At 38.1% G+C, this 16,521-nt stretch overlaps 2 protein-coding genes across 3 annotated transcripts; one reads left to right on the plus strand and one right to left on the minus strand.

The window, feature by feature from the left end:
* Positions 1-1,769: 1,769 nt before the first annotated feature.
* Positions 1,770-12,891, plus strand: LOC127438001 (eIF5-mimic protein 2-A). 2 transcript variants are annotated; one of them, XM_051693208.1, is made up of 12 exons: positions 1,770-1,877; positions 3,683-3,755; positions 5,336-5,512; positions 5,646-5,740; positions 5,899-5,964; positions 6,080-6,215; positions 6,302-6,411; positions 8,346-8,516; positions 9,468-9,614; positions 11,644-11,782; positions 11,962-12,084; positions 12,185-12,891. In XM_051693208.1, the coding sequence occupies exons 2-12, from the start codon at positions 3,692-3,694 to the stop codon at positions 12,214-12,216; spliced, it is 1,260 nt and encodes a 419-aa protein (XP_051549168.1). In that variant the 5' UTR covers positions 1,770-1,877; positions 3,683-3,691; the 3' UTR covers positions 12,217-12,891. The 2 variants fall into 2 exon arrangements, with proteins under 2 accessions (XP_051549168.1, XP_051549169.1); XM_051693209.1 differs by lacking the exons at positions 1,770-1,877; positions 3,683-3,755 and adding an exon at positions 3,806-4,862.
* A 71-nt stretch (positions 12,892-12,962) lies between these two features.
* LOC127438010 (transcription factor 15-like) lies at positions 12,963-16,258 on the minus strand. Its single transcript, XM_051693219.1, has 2 exons — positions 15,604-16,258; positions 12,963-15,036 (listed from the first exon to the last, which is right to left on the minus strand). Exons 1-2 carry the CDS (start codon positions 16,159-16,161, stop codon positions 15,004-15,006), a joined length of 591 nt encoding a protein of 196 aa, XP_051549179.1. The 5' UTR covers positions 16,162-16,258; the 3' UTR covers positions 12,963-15,003.
* Between the last annotated feature and the right edge of the window lie 263 nt (positions 16,259-16,521).

A 16,521-nucleotide genomic window follows, 5' to 3' on the forward strand; every position in this document is an offset into this window, starting at 1 on the left:
GAGTCCATGTTGCCTCAGTTTGTAGAGATGATCAGGATGCTCCTGTACTGAGTTTTGGTGTCTTTGTGGTGTCCTACTGGGGCTTTATATTCACCAGTGTAGGTGGGTCCAGGGTCTAAATTGTGTATCTAGAAGGAGGAAACTCTGACCTCGCCTGTTAGCCTAAAGCTTTGGAAATATTTTTAACTAATGCACTGAAAGGAACACACAGTACTGCTTGGTTTTTATTAAGTTCCTTAAAACAGTGATGAGCAGGAACATGTCTACAATACTTTGTCTTCTCTGAAAGTTAATACTCATTCATGTCAAATTTTTTGTTGAGCCTTTGATAATTTGAAATGTATATAATGTTAAAAATTGAAAAATGGTTTTACACTTTTCAGTTGCTAAAAAATAGACATGTAAAAAACAAAATAATCAGTGTTCTTGGAATTTGGACATCTTTTACTAAATTTGTTCTGTTTCTGAATGAAGCAGCCATTAAAACTCTGCTTTACTAAAAGTTTTTCCTATTAAATCACTGTCAGTAGGAGTCAATGGCTGCGTTTGAATTCGCGTACTGTCAGAGTATGCACTGCATTTGATGAAGAACATACTTCTTAGTCGTTAGAAAAGTACGTTCTTCAGGTATGCAGATGAGTATGAATCCATTCCCGGACATATTTCATCCACAAACCTGAGCATTGCCCTGTGACCCAAATATATGGTGTAATAACAACAACTGTGAAAATGATTGACTCTGGTCAGTATATTCTGGGTTCAGTACTAGTTAAGCTTAATCACCTATTGTTGATTGCCACAATGTTGATCAACTTGTCCATTATTATTATTATTTTTTAAATAAAATTCAAGAATCTGGGTTACAGTGAGGCACTTACAATGGAAGTGAATGGGGCTAACGTTTTTTGGCCTAAGCACATAATAGCACATTTACATTACTCATGTCTATTTGATGTGTGCGTTTACATCTGGAAGACACTTTACGTCTATAAGATGTTTTCTCTTGGATGTCAAAAGTACATTCAGCAGATCTCTTTGAGATGTTTATGATGCAAATCTGCTCTTTTTAACTACAAAACTACAAATCTGCTACACTGCGTTTAAAAATGTCATAGTGCATGTTTCATTTCATATAATGTGCTTTTATTGTGAATTGAAAGGACGGTGTGTTCATGATGTACCAAAATAAATTATTTTCATTTCATTCTAAAATATTTTTTGCGAGCTGAGGGCCCTCGCGGACACGACAACATAAAGGAATAAAACTGTATAATTTATTTTACATTTCTTACATTCTTATATTTTATTAGTGGGAAAAAGCTGTATAATGTGGAAAATTACATAAGTGTAAAAAAAGTTTGCATATAAAATAGTTATTGTGTTGACCCTATTGAACCGAACGCTTTTTATGGTTTGCACTTTGCAAAAAAAATAATAATAATAAAAAAAATAAATTAAAAAAAAAATAAAAAAAAATCACGCCCCTCATTATTACAATGGCATGACCGACATCGGGATTCAGATCAAAACCAGCTAGAGAGGGGTGATCGGATTTTGTCAACTTGCACACATACTGTAACACGAATGCGTATTTCACCAAACAAAATGTATTAGTATATAAAACATTGAGTAACATTTAGTCATAAGAGTTATAGACGTATAAGACTCATATTTTCTCGATAATAGACCCAACTTTTCATTCACGCATTTCTGAAATCGACAGTTCCATTGTTTTTTCCCCCTGCTCTTCTTCGGCGCATGCGCAGTAACAACAGCCTCTATTCTATACGTGACAATTTTGTGTGTTGGGTTCGGACCTGCATTGTCTTGCTTTGTTCGTGGGTTCAAAAAGCCGTTTTTTATCTGCATTAATTTCGGTAAGCTCTCCATTAGTTTTCCCACACACATACACCTAATAAACGTATAAAGATTAAATTTGAGTTATTATTAGTCCGTGTTATTAATGGATTGTAGATTTTTGGCTCATGTTTACGATCAGCTGTTTAAATCATGACGGCGGTGCTCGCCACCAGCTAGTAAAGAGATACATAAAAGAAAACCTTCGTTTCTTGTATATGTCCCCTTGATTTGTACTTACGCGTTGCCATTTATCTCGTATAAATATAGAATAGCTGAACATGGTGGTGTTTGTCATGTTGAGACGTCAATTTGGGCTTTTGGGCCTCATTTTAGCTGGTTAGCTTAGCTGCAGCGGGAGACCGGCACGTGAGTTGCAGTTCAGGGCCTGGGCCCCGTTGCAAGAAACTCCTTAAATAAAAAAAACGTTAAATGTTCTTATAAGGCTATTGTCACTTTTTTAAACCCGTTTGCGTCAATTTAAAAAGTTAATCGGAGGTCCTTAGAGGACAAAAATATCCGCGTCAAAAAACTGCCATAATATTATATATTAATATTATTTTCCACCCTTAATGAGTTAATTTGTTTTAACCAACATCTGTCCTGATCATAACTACCAAATATTCATAAATTTTCAGGATTTTAACCCTTTAAATGCCAGTTTGTTTATATAATGCCATTGTTGTTTTTTATGGGAAAAAAAAATGTTATATTTCCCTATACAAAATGCTAAGGGGAAATTTGGGGGGGGATTATCACAGGCTGGGATATGTCAATGATTAACAACAACATTGATTTTGAGGCGTTATTATTTTTTGTGCAGTGTCAGATATAAACAAAAAACAAAACAACTCGCATTCAGGTCCTTAGAGGACAAAAATGTCCACGTCTAAATACTGTCATAAAAATATTATATTTTAATATTATTTTACTTTCACTGACTTAGATTTATTTCACCAACATCAGTCCTGATCATTTTCAGGATTTTAACCCTTTAAATGCCAGTTTCTTTACATAATGCCACTGTTGTTTTTTTGCACATTTACATTTATGCATTTGGCAGACACTTTTATCCAAAGCGACTTACAGTGCCCTTATTACAGGGACAATCCCCCTGGAGCAAACCTGGAGTTAAGTGCCTTGCTCAAGGACACAGTGGTGGTGGCTGTGGGGATTGAACCAACAACCTTTTGCTTACCAGTTCTGTGCTTTAGTCCACTATGCCACCACATATGAAACACAGTCTGACATCCATACCAACACACCCACACAATTTTAGCTGCGTAATTTATTCAGTTGGCCTGCAATGCTCTAATACAGCAAATAGGAAAAAAGCATGTATTTGCTCCATAGGTTAAACATGAGAAAAAATGGTGCCATCTGGTGGAAAATATTAAAAATAAAAACTTTGAAGCCAGGGCTCTGGAATGAAAGCATAATATCATTGAATTCATGATTTTATGCTTTAATGGCTCTGGGATCAAATATTGCCGTTTCAATGGGGACTTTTTTGTCCTTAAATTTCTGAGTGTAACTATTTTGTGTACACAGTGTATCATAGATGTATTATAGTAACTGAGGTTGAAATATCAAAATTACCCCAAAAATACACACCAAATTCCCCCCCAAATTTATGCCATTGGCATTAGCCAAAATGATCGAAAAAATGAAAAAGACAAAAATGTCTCGAAGGTCGCACAAGGGTTGAAGTTATTTTTATTTAAGGGGTTACCAGCTGCTGCCCTTTAAAAATGAAACTAGAACACCGTTGTATAGAATTATATATACATCAATACACTAACTTGTTCTGTTTTTTTCCTCACAGGTGTCTTTTATGAATAATCAAAAGCAGCAAAAGCCAACGCTTACCGGCCAGCGTTTTAAAACTCGGAAAAGAGGTAAGTGGTTTAACCATTTACGGTCTCAATGTGTTTTTTAAAAAAAAAAATATGTTTCAGTGGCATACTTAAAATTAAAGGCTTATAACTCAACATAAGTGTTTGGTATCATTGTAAAGAGAACATTTTCACATTTTTTTAATGATTATGATACATGTGCTGAGTGACTCCAGCCTGGTTTCCTAAGCAACCAAATTGGCCTAGTTGCTAGAGAGGGCAGAGTCACATGGGGTAACCTCCTCGTGGTCGCGATTAGTGGTTCTCACTCGTGGTAAGTTGTGCGTGGATCACGGAGAGTAGCATGAGCCTCCACGTGCTGTGAGTCTCTGCGGTGTCATGCACAATGAGCCATGTGATAAGATGCGTGGATTGACAGTCTCAGAAGCGGAGGCAATTGAGACTTGTCCTCCACTACCCGTATTGAGGTGAGTAACCGCGCCACCACGAGGACCTACTAAAGTAGTGGGAATTGGGCATTCCAACATTGGGAGAAACTGCTGAAAAATCACAAACTTATTTTTGATTTGACATTATATAGCTCTGGGGGAAAATAAGGTGGCTCTGAATAACTGCTTTTGTTTTGTTCCCAATCATGTCAACTGTAACAGAAAAATGTTTTTGATAGGACAAAGCAGTCAAATGTTATAGCATTACAAATGTTTTTTATCCTAGTGTCCAAATCCTCTCCAAACAAATAAAACATAATAGTTGTACATAAGAACTAATTACACATGCAAAAACAACAATGATTAAAGGTTTTCATAGCATGCAGACATGATTTTAATAATGAGATTTCACAGAGTGAGTTCCATTCTGTGCCATTTAAGTCATTATTGAGTCTCCTGATGGCCATATGTAACAGTCACCAATCACATGTCTTTCTGCCCAAATATGGATGATTGTTGCACCGATCTGAATCCGATTGTTTTAGTGTTCCATAACACTGACGTCATCTGATCCAGGAAAGCAAACGTGTTTTCAGCCAGATTGCAAGATGCCAGATAGCCAGATGCACATTGTGCTTCATGTGGAAAATCTAATGATCTATGCATCCCATTACCTTGTGTGTGGGCTCGTTTGAAAGAAAATCACCTCTTCTAAGTAATGGTATGTGTGATATTATGTTCTGTTTATTTTTAGTGAAGTTAAGCGAAAACGCGTCATATACGCAACACTTGTTCACATAATACATAAATGTTAAAGATGTGTACTTCGCTATTACTCGCCATATAGCAAAACAAATATGCTATGAATATCCTACTCTGAGATTTTTTTCAATTACATGACTCGTGACCATTTTATTTTAAATAAATTATCAAAATGTAACTTCTGATTTGTCTGAATTTCAAAGCACTTGTTCAGTTTTGGTCACAATTACTACATGCATTGTAAAGTACAGTTTCTAAGCTTTCAAACGATACCTATTTTGTCGTGGCCAAGACTGTAGTTGTAAATATTTTTTTCACGTGCCCATTCGAGCTTAAAGGGTTAAAGAAACGTGTAATAACAGTTCTCGTAAAAAAAAAAAGAAAAGTGGGTTCCTCCCATTTGAAAACTTCACATTTTTCCTTTCTCAACAGATGAAAAGGAGAGATTTGACCCTACTCAGTTTCAAGAAAGTATTGTTCAAGGCTTGAACCAAACTGGCACTGATTTGGAAGCGGTTGCAAAGTTCCTTGATGCCTCTGGTGCCAAACTCGACTACCGCCGGTATGCTGAGACTCTCTTTGACATCCTGGTGGCTGGAGGAATGCTGGGTAAGCCAGTCTTGAAAAACCTGGAAATGTCAGGGAATTTAAATTTTTTTTTTTTTTTTTTTTTTTTTTTTTTTTAAACCAATACTGATTATCTAACATATTTCATTGAATGTTTTTTTTATTATTATTCCAGCACCAGGTGGTACTCTATCTGATGACATGACTCGTACTGAGTTCTGCCTCTTCACGGCAAGTGAAGACCTGGAGACCATGCAGGCTTATGCTCAGGTATTCGCCATTACCTGATCGTCCTATATCTGAAAATAGTCTTGCGTTTCTGAGCTTGTTCTAAATTTGATATCGGTGTGCTTTTTCAGGTGTCTAAATATATTAGTGACCGTGTTTATTGATGTCTTCGTACACGTTTTTCCTTGTTGAACCTGTAGGTTTTTAACAAGCTGATCAGGCGTTACAAGTACCTGGAGAAAGGGTTTGAAGAAGAGATTAAGAAGGTAAAGAAACAATGGCTGACTAACGAATCTGCAATAGTCCATAATTCATTGTGCAGCTGGAAAGTCCCAAGGATTTTTTTGTTATCCAAGAACTCATCTTTTTCTTTCTTTTCAGCTGCTGCTGTTTTTAAAAGGGTTCACTGAGTCCGAGAGGAATAAGTTGGCCATGCTTACTGGGATCCTGCTGGCCAATGGCAATATATCAGCTTCCATCCTGAGCAGCCTCTTTAATGAGAACTTGGTAAAGGAAGGTAATGCGAAGTTTGTTTATTAGTGTAGAGAAGTTGCAGTACTTTCCAAGTAAGTTTACAAAAACTTAACTTTGGTTTCATTGCAGGTGTGTCCGCCGCCTTCGCTGTGAAACTGTTCAAATCTTGGATCAATGAAAAAGACATCAACTCAGTAGCTGCTAGCCTGCGTAAAGTTGGCATGGACAACAGGTTGATGGTAAATATCATACCTTAGGGTGATTCTACAGAAACTGTCCTTGTTCTATTTTACTCAAATCAAAAGAAACAAATATGAAATAATTTTACATGAAGCCTATTTTTAGGGCAGTTAAGATTTTTTACATTGTGACATTATTTTCAAGACAGTTACACACTTTTCAGCCCATTTCTCAATGCTGTAATTATGATTCTCATTACTGTAATATGAAAACATGTTTAATTTTCAAGGATTTATACATCATAGTAGAACTCCCTTTGTACTGCTTACAAAAAACCAAAAAAAAAAACCATCCAGAAATTGGATCCTGGTAACATTTCCTCCTCTCGTTTTTCCTAAGTTGTTGTTCAAATGTGTTTTCATTCTATTGCAAAACGACCTTGAGTTGAGCTGTGAGAAAGGCGCTCAGTAAATCGTAATTTATCAGGGTCCGGAATTAACACTCGCCAGGTGTCCCCAAGGGAGCTCTGTTGTCCTGCAGTCAGTAAGGTCGCAGGTGTTTAGACAGAACGGCCCTAAGCTAGTTTCCCCGCTGCTCATCGATAACCTCAGTTAGCTGTTTATCTAGAAGCAAGATGAAGGTAATGTTCAGGACCATTTATGCCATTGTGAAAAAGTAAAGACCACTCGTGGATTTAGAGTGGATGTGCAAGTAAGTTTTAATTACCCACCACCAGACACATTCTCTAGTAATGATAGCATTATATTACTGGAACCGAGTGATTTTCATGACGTTGGGTTCTTGAACCTGCATCCTTATGGTGATGCAGGCAGAAGATCGGACTAAAAAAACAGTTTTTCAATTTTTCAATGCTGCAACACTTCTACTGAATCTACAATGTGAGACCTAAAGCGTGACTTATAGTCCAATTTCCAAACAAATTACTCTCTTGAGCCATTTCTTTTGAATCTGCAGCTCTTGTTAGTGAAGTAACAATACTTTTAAATCAGTCAAAGCTTACTGAAATAACCCAAGCATTTTAATATGTATTGAAATCATTTAGTTTTGTTATAATAAGTGAGTAATATGAAGAAAAAATCGAAATGGACTTTCAGACACTTAAGTAAGGATGTTTTAATGTCTGTCAAATCCACTTTTAAAATGCAATAAAAAAATGTCATGCAACAAATCTTACTGGCTGGTAATTTTCTCAATTTCAGGCTAAAAAGCAAATTGATTGTTTCAGTAAAGAGAATCATCATTGAAAACAAATGGGGAATAGTAAATGTATGTGTTGCAGTAATGAGAATTAGAGGGTAAAATGTGCTTGAAAATAATGCAAAAAGAATATCGTAATGGTTTAATTTCATTTATTTGTGTTTTTTTATTATTTTTTATTTTTGTTATTATGAATTGGAGGTAAATATGACCAGGACATTTTCTTGAACCAGTTTTGTGCCACTCATTCCTTTAGCGGCAGTCCCTAGGTAAAAATTATTTTGGACACTGCAACAGACAGGATATGATGTCACACTTAAGGGCTCCTGGTTTTAATAATACATTTAAAAATTCTTATTCAAAATGTTGAAATATACAGTTTAGTCTTTAGCAACAAAAGCTTGTAGTTTGAAATGTGTTCTTTGTATTAAGCCAAAAGGCCATTGTGTGAGGTTTCGATCTTCTCTTGGGCACACACGTCTTATCGTTGTACTAATTTGCAGGTTACAGTTCACCAAACTTGAACACTTATACATAGCAGAACACACATTTTTTTTTACTTGAGATTCCACGTGAATGAAACCTAATGAAGTGCGAGGTGTAGCATGACCGCAGCTTTAGCCTCCACTTATTTCGCATGTTTTTATAGCATTGTTGCTCCAGCGTGTTTTTTTTTTTCTTAAGCTTTCCGTTGCATTTATTTGTTCTCCATTTTCTTGACTTAACTACATGAGATGTGCTCCAATTTTTAACCTGACTCTGCCTCTCAAAACAGGAGCTGTTTCCTGCCAACAAGCGTAGCTGCGAACACTTCTCGAAATATTTCACCGACGCTGGGCTGAAGGAGCTCTCGGACTTTGCTCGTAATCAGCAGTCCATTGGAGCCCGCAAAGAGCTTCAGAAAGAACTGCAGGAGCAGATGTCCCGTGGCGAGACCCTCAAAGACGTGAGTAAACACCAGTGTATGCCAGGCTGGCCTTTTTCACTTTAGTTAGTTTTTCAAATATCAGTATGTTAGTTACGAGTTACACAATATATATTGAATGGAATTAAGCAAGACACTTTCAGTTTTCTAATTTATACTAGAATGAGATTGGCAGATGTTATGGTACATTTTAGGTAGGGATGCTCCGATCAGGATTTTTACAGCTGATACCGATCTTCTTGACACCTGATTGGCCGATACTGATCCCAATACCGATCATTTCACCTTTTATCAGGATCTCTGTCGTAACTGGCTATATGCAAGCTTTCTGCTCACTGTCACTATTAGTCGCATTTTCCTCTTCCCAGTAATATCACTTTGCCTAGTTTTTGCTGACAAAAACAGATTAAAGGCTTATTTAAGCTTTTTTTTTTATTATTTAAAGACTTTAAATCAAGTATAGGCTAACAAAATATTCTCTACATTAACATCGGTGCTTCCGTCCAGGGCTCTGATGCAGTTTGAAATGGCCTCTTCAGGTATTCTTCTGTTGTAAATAAGCACCGCTTCCGAATTCAATTATAAGGACCTGTCAGAGCTCTATATTCTAAAAAACTTAATTTGTGTTCTGCTGAAGAAAGACAGTCATACACATCTGGGATGGCATCAGGGTAAGTAAATAATGTGAGAATTAAAATTTTTGGGTGAACTATCTCTTTAACTGCTGAATCAAGTTTTTTCTTACAACACTATGCCAGTATTCCCTACGCTTTGTGATATCATGACAGTGCTTGTCTTAAAGGAGCCGTGCTGCTTTTGCGACATGAGCGATCTGTTTATGCGATCGGCCAAATAACCGATCACTGATCGAGTCATAGTATGTGAAGGATCGATCGGAGCGTCCCTAATTTTAGGTTTGGCAATTTAGTGTGGCAGTGTTGTATGCTTACGTTTTCTCTTGCCGTTTTTCAGATCATTGCCTACGTTCGCGAGGAGATGAAGAAAACGAGCATCTCGGAGCAGACCATGATCGGCATCGTGTGGACTAGCCTCATGAGCTGTGTCGAGTGGAATAAAAAGGAGGAGCTCGTCACTGAGCAAGCCATCAAACACTTGAAGGTATGAACACTACTCGTATAAAAATATTAAAAGCATAGTTCTAAATTTGTTTTGCTACGCTGGCTAGTGTGGCATAGTTAGAACTTTTGGCTTTTTTTTAAATATTAGACTGATGATTTTGGAAAAATAACCACAAAAGAGCATAACTAGGTTTATGTGCTCACTTTCAGCCAAAATTCCAGATAGAACCTTAAACTTCTATGTATCTCTTTAAAATGTAAAATCTAGTTGCCATTGCCGACAGTCGGAAACACTGTGCGTTCATATCAAAATCCCTGTTTTTGTGTGATAATCTTGTGAATTACTGATTGAGATGTGCTCAGTGCACGTGACAACAAACAGTGCTAGCCATAATGTCAGATTCAAGTAAATATACGTATATTCACAACTGAACTTTCTTGAAATGGTGTTCTAAAACATTCCAATAAGTTACAAAAACATTATTGATTGATTGAGCATAGCTGATTTTGACTGGCGTGTGGCTGTTTTAATAATAGCGGATTACTGGAATACCGGACATTCGACATGTAATTGTTAATGAATGACTGCTCATTATGTTAAAGGAAAATGCTAACTTTGTAGTGTTTATATTGTAAATGATTGTAAGGGTGCTGATTTTGTTTCCCTTATCTGTTGCTGGGAGCGCAGACATTTCATTTAAGATTAACACTATATAAACGCACACCATATATATATTTTAAAACTAATCGTCCAATTAATGTTATCAGCTTTCTTCGGATTTCTATCTTCTGAATGACTTAATTCAGTTTTGAAATTTCACTTTCGTTTTGTGTTTTGGTTTCATTTTAGTTTTAACAGTGCATAAATAGTTGTATTTCGAATTGCTCGCAAGGTAATCGTTAAAACGGTTACTTCAACGAAAACAAGCAGTGAAAACACATCTGTTCCACGAGCACTTAACCAGTCCACACTAATTGCACTAACTATTGAACTTGCACTTACTGTACAAAAAACCCCCAACTTTCTCTCTCTCTTCTGCACTAGCGCCTATACTACTCCAGCCACCTTGAAAACCTGGTGGTACTACACTGCAGATGTTGTTGAACTTTGTATGAAAATTGCTTGCTATGTTCCTCATTTGTAAGTCGCTTTGGATGAAAGCGTCTACTAAATGTATATGTAGAACAAGTAGTCGCTTCTTTGCCAAAGTTAACGAAGTTCATGGAATGAAATGAATTCAGAAGTTTTGTTTGAGCTCAACTAAATGAGGCTCTAATTTCTTCCGAGACGGCAGCGCCATTATTTGGTGTCAGCGCTTTGTCGCATGCTGGTTTATTTCGGTGTCGTCCAGAGCCCCTCCCGCCAGATGTATGTGCCTCTAAACCTCACGTATGCAGTTAAACTTCTTGAAGAATGCAAAGATACAAGGCGTGAGAGATTATTTAAATCAGATCATCCAACAGTTATTGAAAATATGAACTAAAGTCACTTTCTCCATGATTCCATTTAGTTTTCGTTTGTTTGTAGTGCACGTTAGGGTTGAGCATTTGAGTAATTTTTTTTTATTGGGCCTTAACCCACAAAAGAAATTAGTAATCGATTACTCGTAAGTTAATTAAGACAGTTAAAACGAAGTATGACACGTACGTGAAATTTATATCAAGGTGATAGTTCTCCCAAGCCAAAATCGATTTGCGATTATTCGAATAGCGTTTTTAATAGTCGACTAGCTAGTGCAGAACGATTAGACGATTACTCATGCACATCCCTAATGCACGGTTGTAGTTTCAGTTAAGGTTTTGTTTTTTTGAGAATATTTTTTTCAGCGCTAGCTATGTAACCGTTTTAACGATGATAACCTTGCGACAGTCCTGTAATTTGGCATCTTAAAGCAGCCATTTGGCTCCAAAATGTTTCATTTTAGGAGCTAATAGCTTCGTAGTCATATTTTAGGCTGGAGCCCTGTAAAAGATAGATGGTGGAGGTTGATAAATGCCTGCAACCTTGTTTTTAACCAAAAATGTATGTAACTACTGGCTGTAATAGTTTCTGGTAACACTCTTTGCAGCAATACAGCCCACTGCTGAAGGCCTTCACCTCCCAGGGCCTGTCTGAGCTCACCCTCCTGCTTAAGATCCAGGAGTACTGCTACGACAATATCCATTTCATGAAGGCCTTCCAGAAGATCGTGGTGCTTCTTTACAAAGGTGTGTCCTCCGTACTTGACCTTTTCAAGACTATGCACTTAAGCTCCAGATCTAGTACATTGGTAGTTTTATACAAAAATGTTGCCTAGCCACTACAACATTGTTGTCTAGGTTTTAGGTTGAATGGTTTGTTTTTGTGGCTAATGGTTATTTTCATATTTTGTTTTGACTAACTGTAGCTGATGTTTTAAGCGAGGAGGTTATTTTGAAGTGGTACACAGAAGCCCACATGGCCAAAGGAAAGAGCGTCTTCCTCGAGCAGATGAAGAAGTTTGTAGAATGGCTGAAGAACGCCGAGGAGGGTAAGGAACTCGTTTTGTATTTACCCTGCAATTGTTTCTAATTGGATTCCACATTATGTTTTCCCATGACTTTGCTAATTTATACCACTGTCTATTGCAGAGTCCGAATCGGAGGAAGAGGAGGGAGACTAAATAACCATGTCAGCAGAATGTTTTGTTACAAAAGTGCTTGTCTTATTTTTTTCCCCCTTTTTAAAAAAAAAAATTTTGACTTTTTTTTTTTATTTTTTTTTTATTTTATTCTACCTCCTGTTTTTTCAAACCATAACATTTAGATGTCATTTAAGGGCTTTATATAACAAATGGTTCATTTTAACATATTTTTCTAATATTAAGGTTTACACTTAAAATAGCACAAGTTGTGGTCAATCTTTACTCACTCAAGGAACTTTTAAGTGTTGACACAGTTAAATTATTATTATTATTATTATTGTTATAGTGATTCCTTTAAGAATTGACATTCCATTGAATTTAAATCAGGCTGCCTTGTTTGCTTTAAAGACGCCCTTTTCTATATTGTACTGATGCCTTCATGCCCCATTATGACCATTGTCCAGAAAGGGAAAGAGACATGTCTCATCGTGATGTTATTGCCAAAGGTTTAATCCTGCTTTCACTATATCCATCAGCGTTCTGTTCCCAGCCTATGAAACTGTAAAGCGCTGACAACGAATTGCTTATCATCCTGTTAAGACCCTTAAATGACTCCAGACCTCTCCTTCATGATGTATCTCCATCTTACATCACCAGTTTCTTTAATCTGAATAACTAATTGACTTTTTTTAAGAAATAAAAGTTATAAGTATATACTTTGTGTAGTTCATGCATTATGAATGTTTAAATATGGTTTCTTTGGAAGAAGTCAACCATTTTTAAGCTACATTTTCCACCAGGGGGCACTGCAAACCACGTCTCAGGATAAACCATGCTGAATGAACATGTTTTCAAAAATAATTTTAATGATTTGAAAAAAAAAAAAAAAAAAGTCATGAAGAGTACGGAAGATTTCTTGTACAAAAATAATTAAATAGCAGCTTGTTTGATGATTGCCATGTGCAAAGGATCAAAAAAGAAAAAGAAAAAAAGCAATTTTCAAGTATCAGAATATGATGGGTCTATGTTTAAAAAGTTTTGAAAGTAGGCCATATTACTGTTGAAATTAATTTTGACCCAGGGGTTAACAAAGGCGGTGTTCAAATATTTACAAAAGACTGGCAATAATCTTGTAATATAGTAATTCAAGTACAATTAATGCATGATATTTGCACTAGAATTTTTTTGGTTGTGCACATTTGCTTATGAAAGGAGAAAAAAAAAAAATTAGTTTTTCACAAATTGATGATAAAAAAAAATCATGGCATTAGCAGTTCGACAAAAAGACTTGTGCAACAAACGCAGGTAAACATTTTGGATAGTAATTGCTACGTTCTTCTAAATTTGCTTTACCTAAGTACAGAGCCATAGCAAGGTCATCTGGGCCCCCTGACTGTATATTGCTCTGGGTCCCTTTCCTATATAAAAAAAATACAGTTTAGAATTTGTTGTGGGGCCCCTTGGATCTTTGGGCCCCTAGAATCGTTACCACCTTTCACCCCACTAGCTTCGGCCCTGCCTAAGTATTTCTAACTCTGCACATGGAAGAGTTTAACATTGCAATTGCATCATCACTCAAGTTATAATCACAGAAAATGTTAGGATCAAATTTGTGATTCCTATTCTGTTTATGTAAACAACAAAAAATGAACTGTGCCTTGTGCACACTACAAGAATGAAGGAATTTTACTTTCTTGCTTTAATCTTGCTGCCTAAATCCCCAGATCATGAAATTAAAAAGTTACTGAAACACCTAGTCTGTGAAAAATTGGCATTAAGTGCACACTTTAACGTCAACAGCGCAACAAAAAATAGAAACTTTGAGTCTTTAAATGTGCGCAATGCGACCAGCCTGTCTTGTAGTGTGCACAAGAGCCTGTCCCAAATGGTGCACTTGAGCTGGACTTGTCATTTGGCCTTTGCTCACACGTGTCCATAAAGTCCAGAAGACTGCAGAGGGTCAGGAGAGTGCTCACGAGAACCCACTTTGGGGCAACAATGTGCCCCCTTTTGCTGAAACCTCACAGGTGTAAACACTATCTAAGAATCTGTGAAATGACATCAACAAAGTGTGCACTCAGAGAAGAACTGCAAGGGCTGAAGGTGGCATTTGGGAAAGGGCCATTCAACATAGGTGTCAGGGTCATGACCCAGTGTGACAGCTTGTCTGCTGACTAACACCAGGCTCCAAGACACTCTTAAAAGTTATATTCTCATTACGAAATAGTTCCACCTTCAGCAAGAAGTCATGCGCCATTTGAACTCTCATAAATCTTTAGCATGCTTTGCCCAACCCAAATTATCATGCAGAGGTTAGAATCTTGTTTACAGTCTCTTGAGAGCCATGTTGGGATCGTGGTCCCATCATAGATGTAGAGACAAGAGGGAGGGGATGGGATTTTGCCCACTGTTGTACTGACAGCGACCACTGCAAACCGCAGGGTTTCAATTACCATCATGTGACGTGCGAGAGACAGACACAAGACTGTTTTTTAAGGCGAGGGATGGTGTAGCTCACTATATCTGATACTGAAATAGCCTCCCACCAGGTGCAACTTTACACATATTCTCAGGTTACATTAACCAAAACTCAGTTGATAAGGTGGACACACATGCATATGCAACACAGATAGTAAATGCAAAAAAGTGCAGTATTCGTAGATTCTTCTCGTCACTCTTTCCATCTGTCCTCTGTCCTTTTAGGACAAAAAAGAACATACAGTAAAATATCTTGTCTCTGTGCAAGGTGATGATGTCTCTTTACACGTAAACATTTAGAAGTTGGGAGCTCATATGTAGCACCGATCAGTTGGATAACCCTTGCTGTCATGCGGTCGTATGCTTTCCCCCATCTCTTAGCTGCAGAAGAAGATACAGTCATTAGAAAGGCAATGCACACTATACAGTGTCACATATTTGTTGACATTACTGCATAGTCATGCATTATTGGTTTTGCAGATGACAAACAGTTAAAGGCGAAAGTATACTTCTGTTTTCTGTGTACCGCTACGTCACGCACAGTGCATGTGAAGCAAATTTTGTCACCAGCACAGTATGTACAGTCCATGTGCAACCCAGTTTTTCGAGACATCGTTTGCACATGCACCTGCACCTGCCGTTGACTGTAATAAACAGTATCACCAAGCATTCGTAGTGCGCATGCATAAAACATGTCCGTACGGGCTTGCGGTCAAAAGAGAATACTCTGAAAGGCAAGAGCACTCAACCTGGCGGAAAATGTAATGGCACGCAGAAAAACCCTAGCGTTAAGGCAACAATTGAGAACTGGCAAATCAATGTGAAATCAAATGATTTTTGGCTCAAAATCTGGGTAATCATCACCATGTCTGGAAATTTTTAAGGCACTCCAATATTTTTAGACTCAACAGGTGGTAGTTGAAATATTCGCCACCTTAAGAGACTCACCAGTTTCCTTTGGTTACTCAAGCAGAAAGTGCAGATGGGTTTTACTGGGGCGGTTTTGAGGTTGGTGTTGCTTTGTAAAATGTTGTGATATTTCAGGCAGGGTTGCCCATCACTGCAGTCCTCCCCTAGTAGAAGCACATTAGCCAGGTGCGAAATGTAGCTTGATGCCAAGCGCAGAGTCTCAATTTTTGACAACTTCCTGTCGGCTGGTTCCGTGGGGATGAGGGTGCGTAGAGCCGTGAAGGCGGTGTTGACGCTGTGCGTGCGGTCTCGCTCCCTAGCGTTAGCTGCCTGCCGCTGTTTGCTCACGCATGTAAGTCTACGGCCCCCACGGCGCCTCCACCCTTCCTTGTGGCCCTGAGTAGGGCTCCAGGCACCGGTGGATTTCTCAGAGCTGTCGCTACCACTGTCAAGTTCATCAGGGTCTGAGGGCAAGCTTTGGGTATCATGTGCGGGATGAGCATGAGCAAGCCCGTGCTCGCCTGCAGTGGACTTCATGGCGTGCAATGAGAGAGTGGTTGTTGTGGGTAGTCCATGGCGTAGATGCTGGCTGCCCATGGCGCTTTAAGCTGAGTGAAAATAGCAGCCGGGAGGCAGCTGCGTCTGATCCGGTGTCCGAAGATCTTCCGTGGCCCCGTGGTACTTCAGCATGCCATTTCTTGAATGACTGATCCCTTTCTGGATTTGTCCGCCACCATGTGGCTGTGGAAAAGGGTTGACAGGTGGAGCTGGGGGGCCACCTGTCATGGCCCAAAGAAGGGGATGTTCAAAGATATATAAATAAGTACACACACTAACTCACGTACAAGAGTTTGGGTGTTTATTTAACCTCTAGACTGTAATATTGGGCAAGTGGTAGGGTTAGTTATTCCTCTGGGCACAGGTCAGTAGGATGTAGAGGTGGTAATGAAGTGATCT

The sequence above is a fragment of the Myxocyprinus asiaticus genome, chromosome 49 (assembly GCF_019703515.2).
Source record: "Myxocyprinus asiaticus isolate MX2 ecotype Aquarium Trade chromosome 49, UBuf_Myxa_2, whole genome shotgun sequence".
Classification (NCBI taxonomy): Eukaryota; Metazoa; Chordata; class Actinopteri; order Cypriniformes; family Catostomidae; genus Myxocyprinus; species Myxocyprinus asiaticus.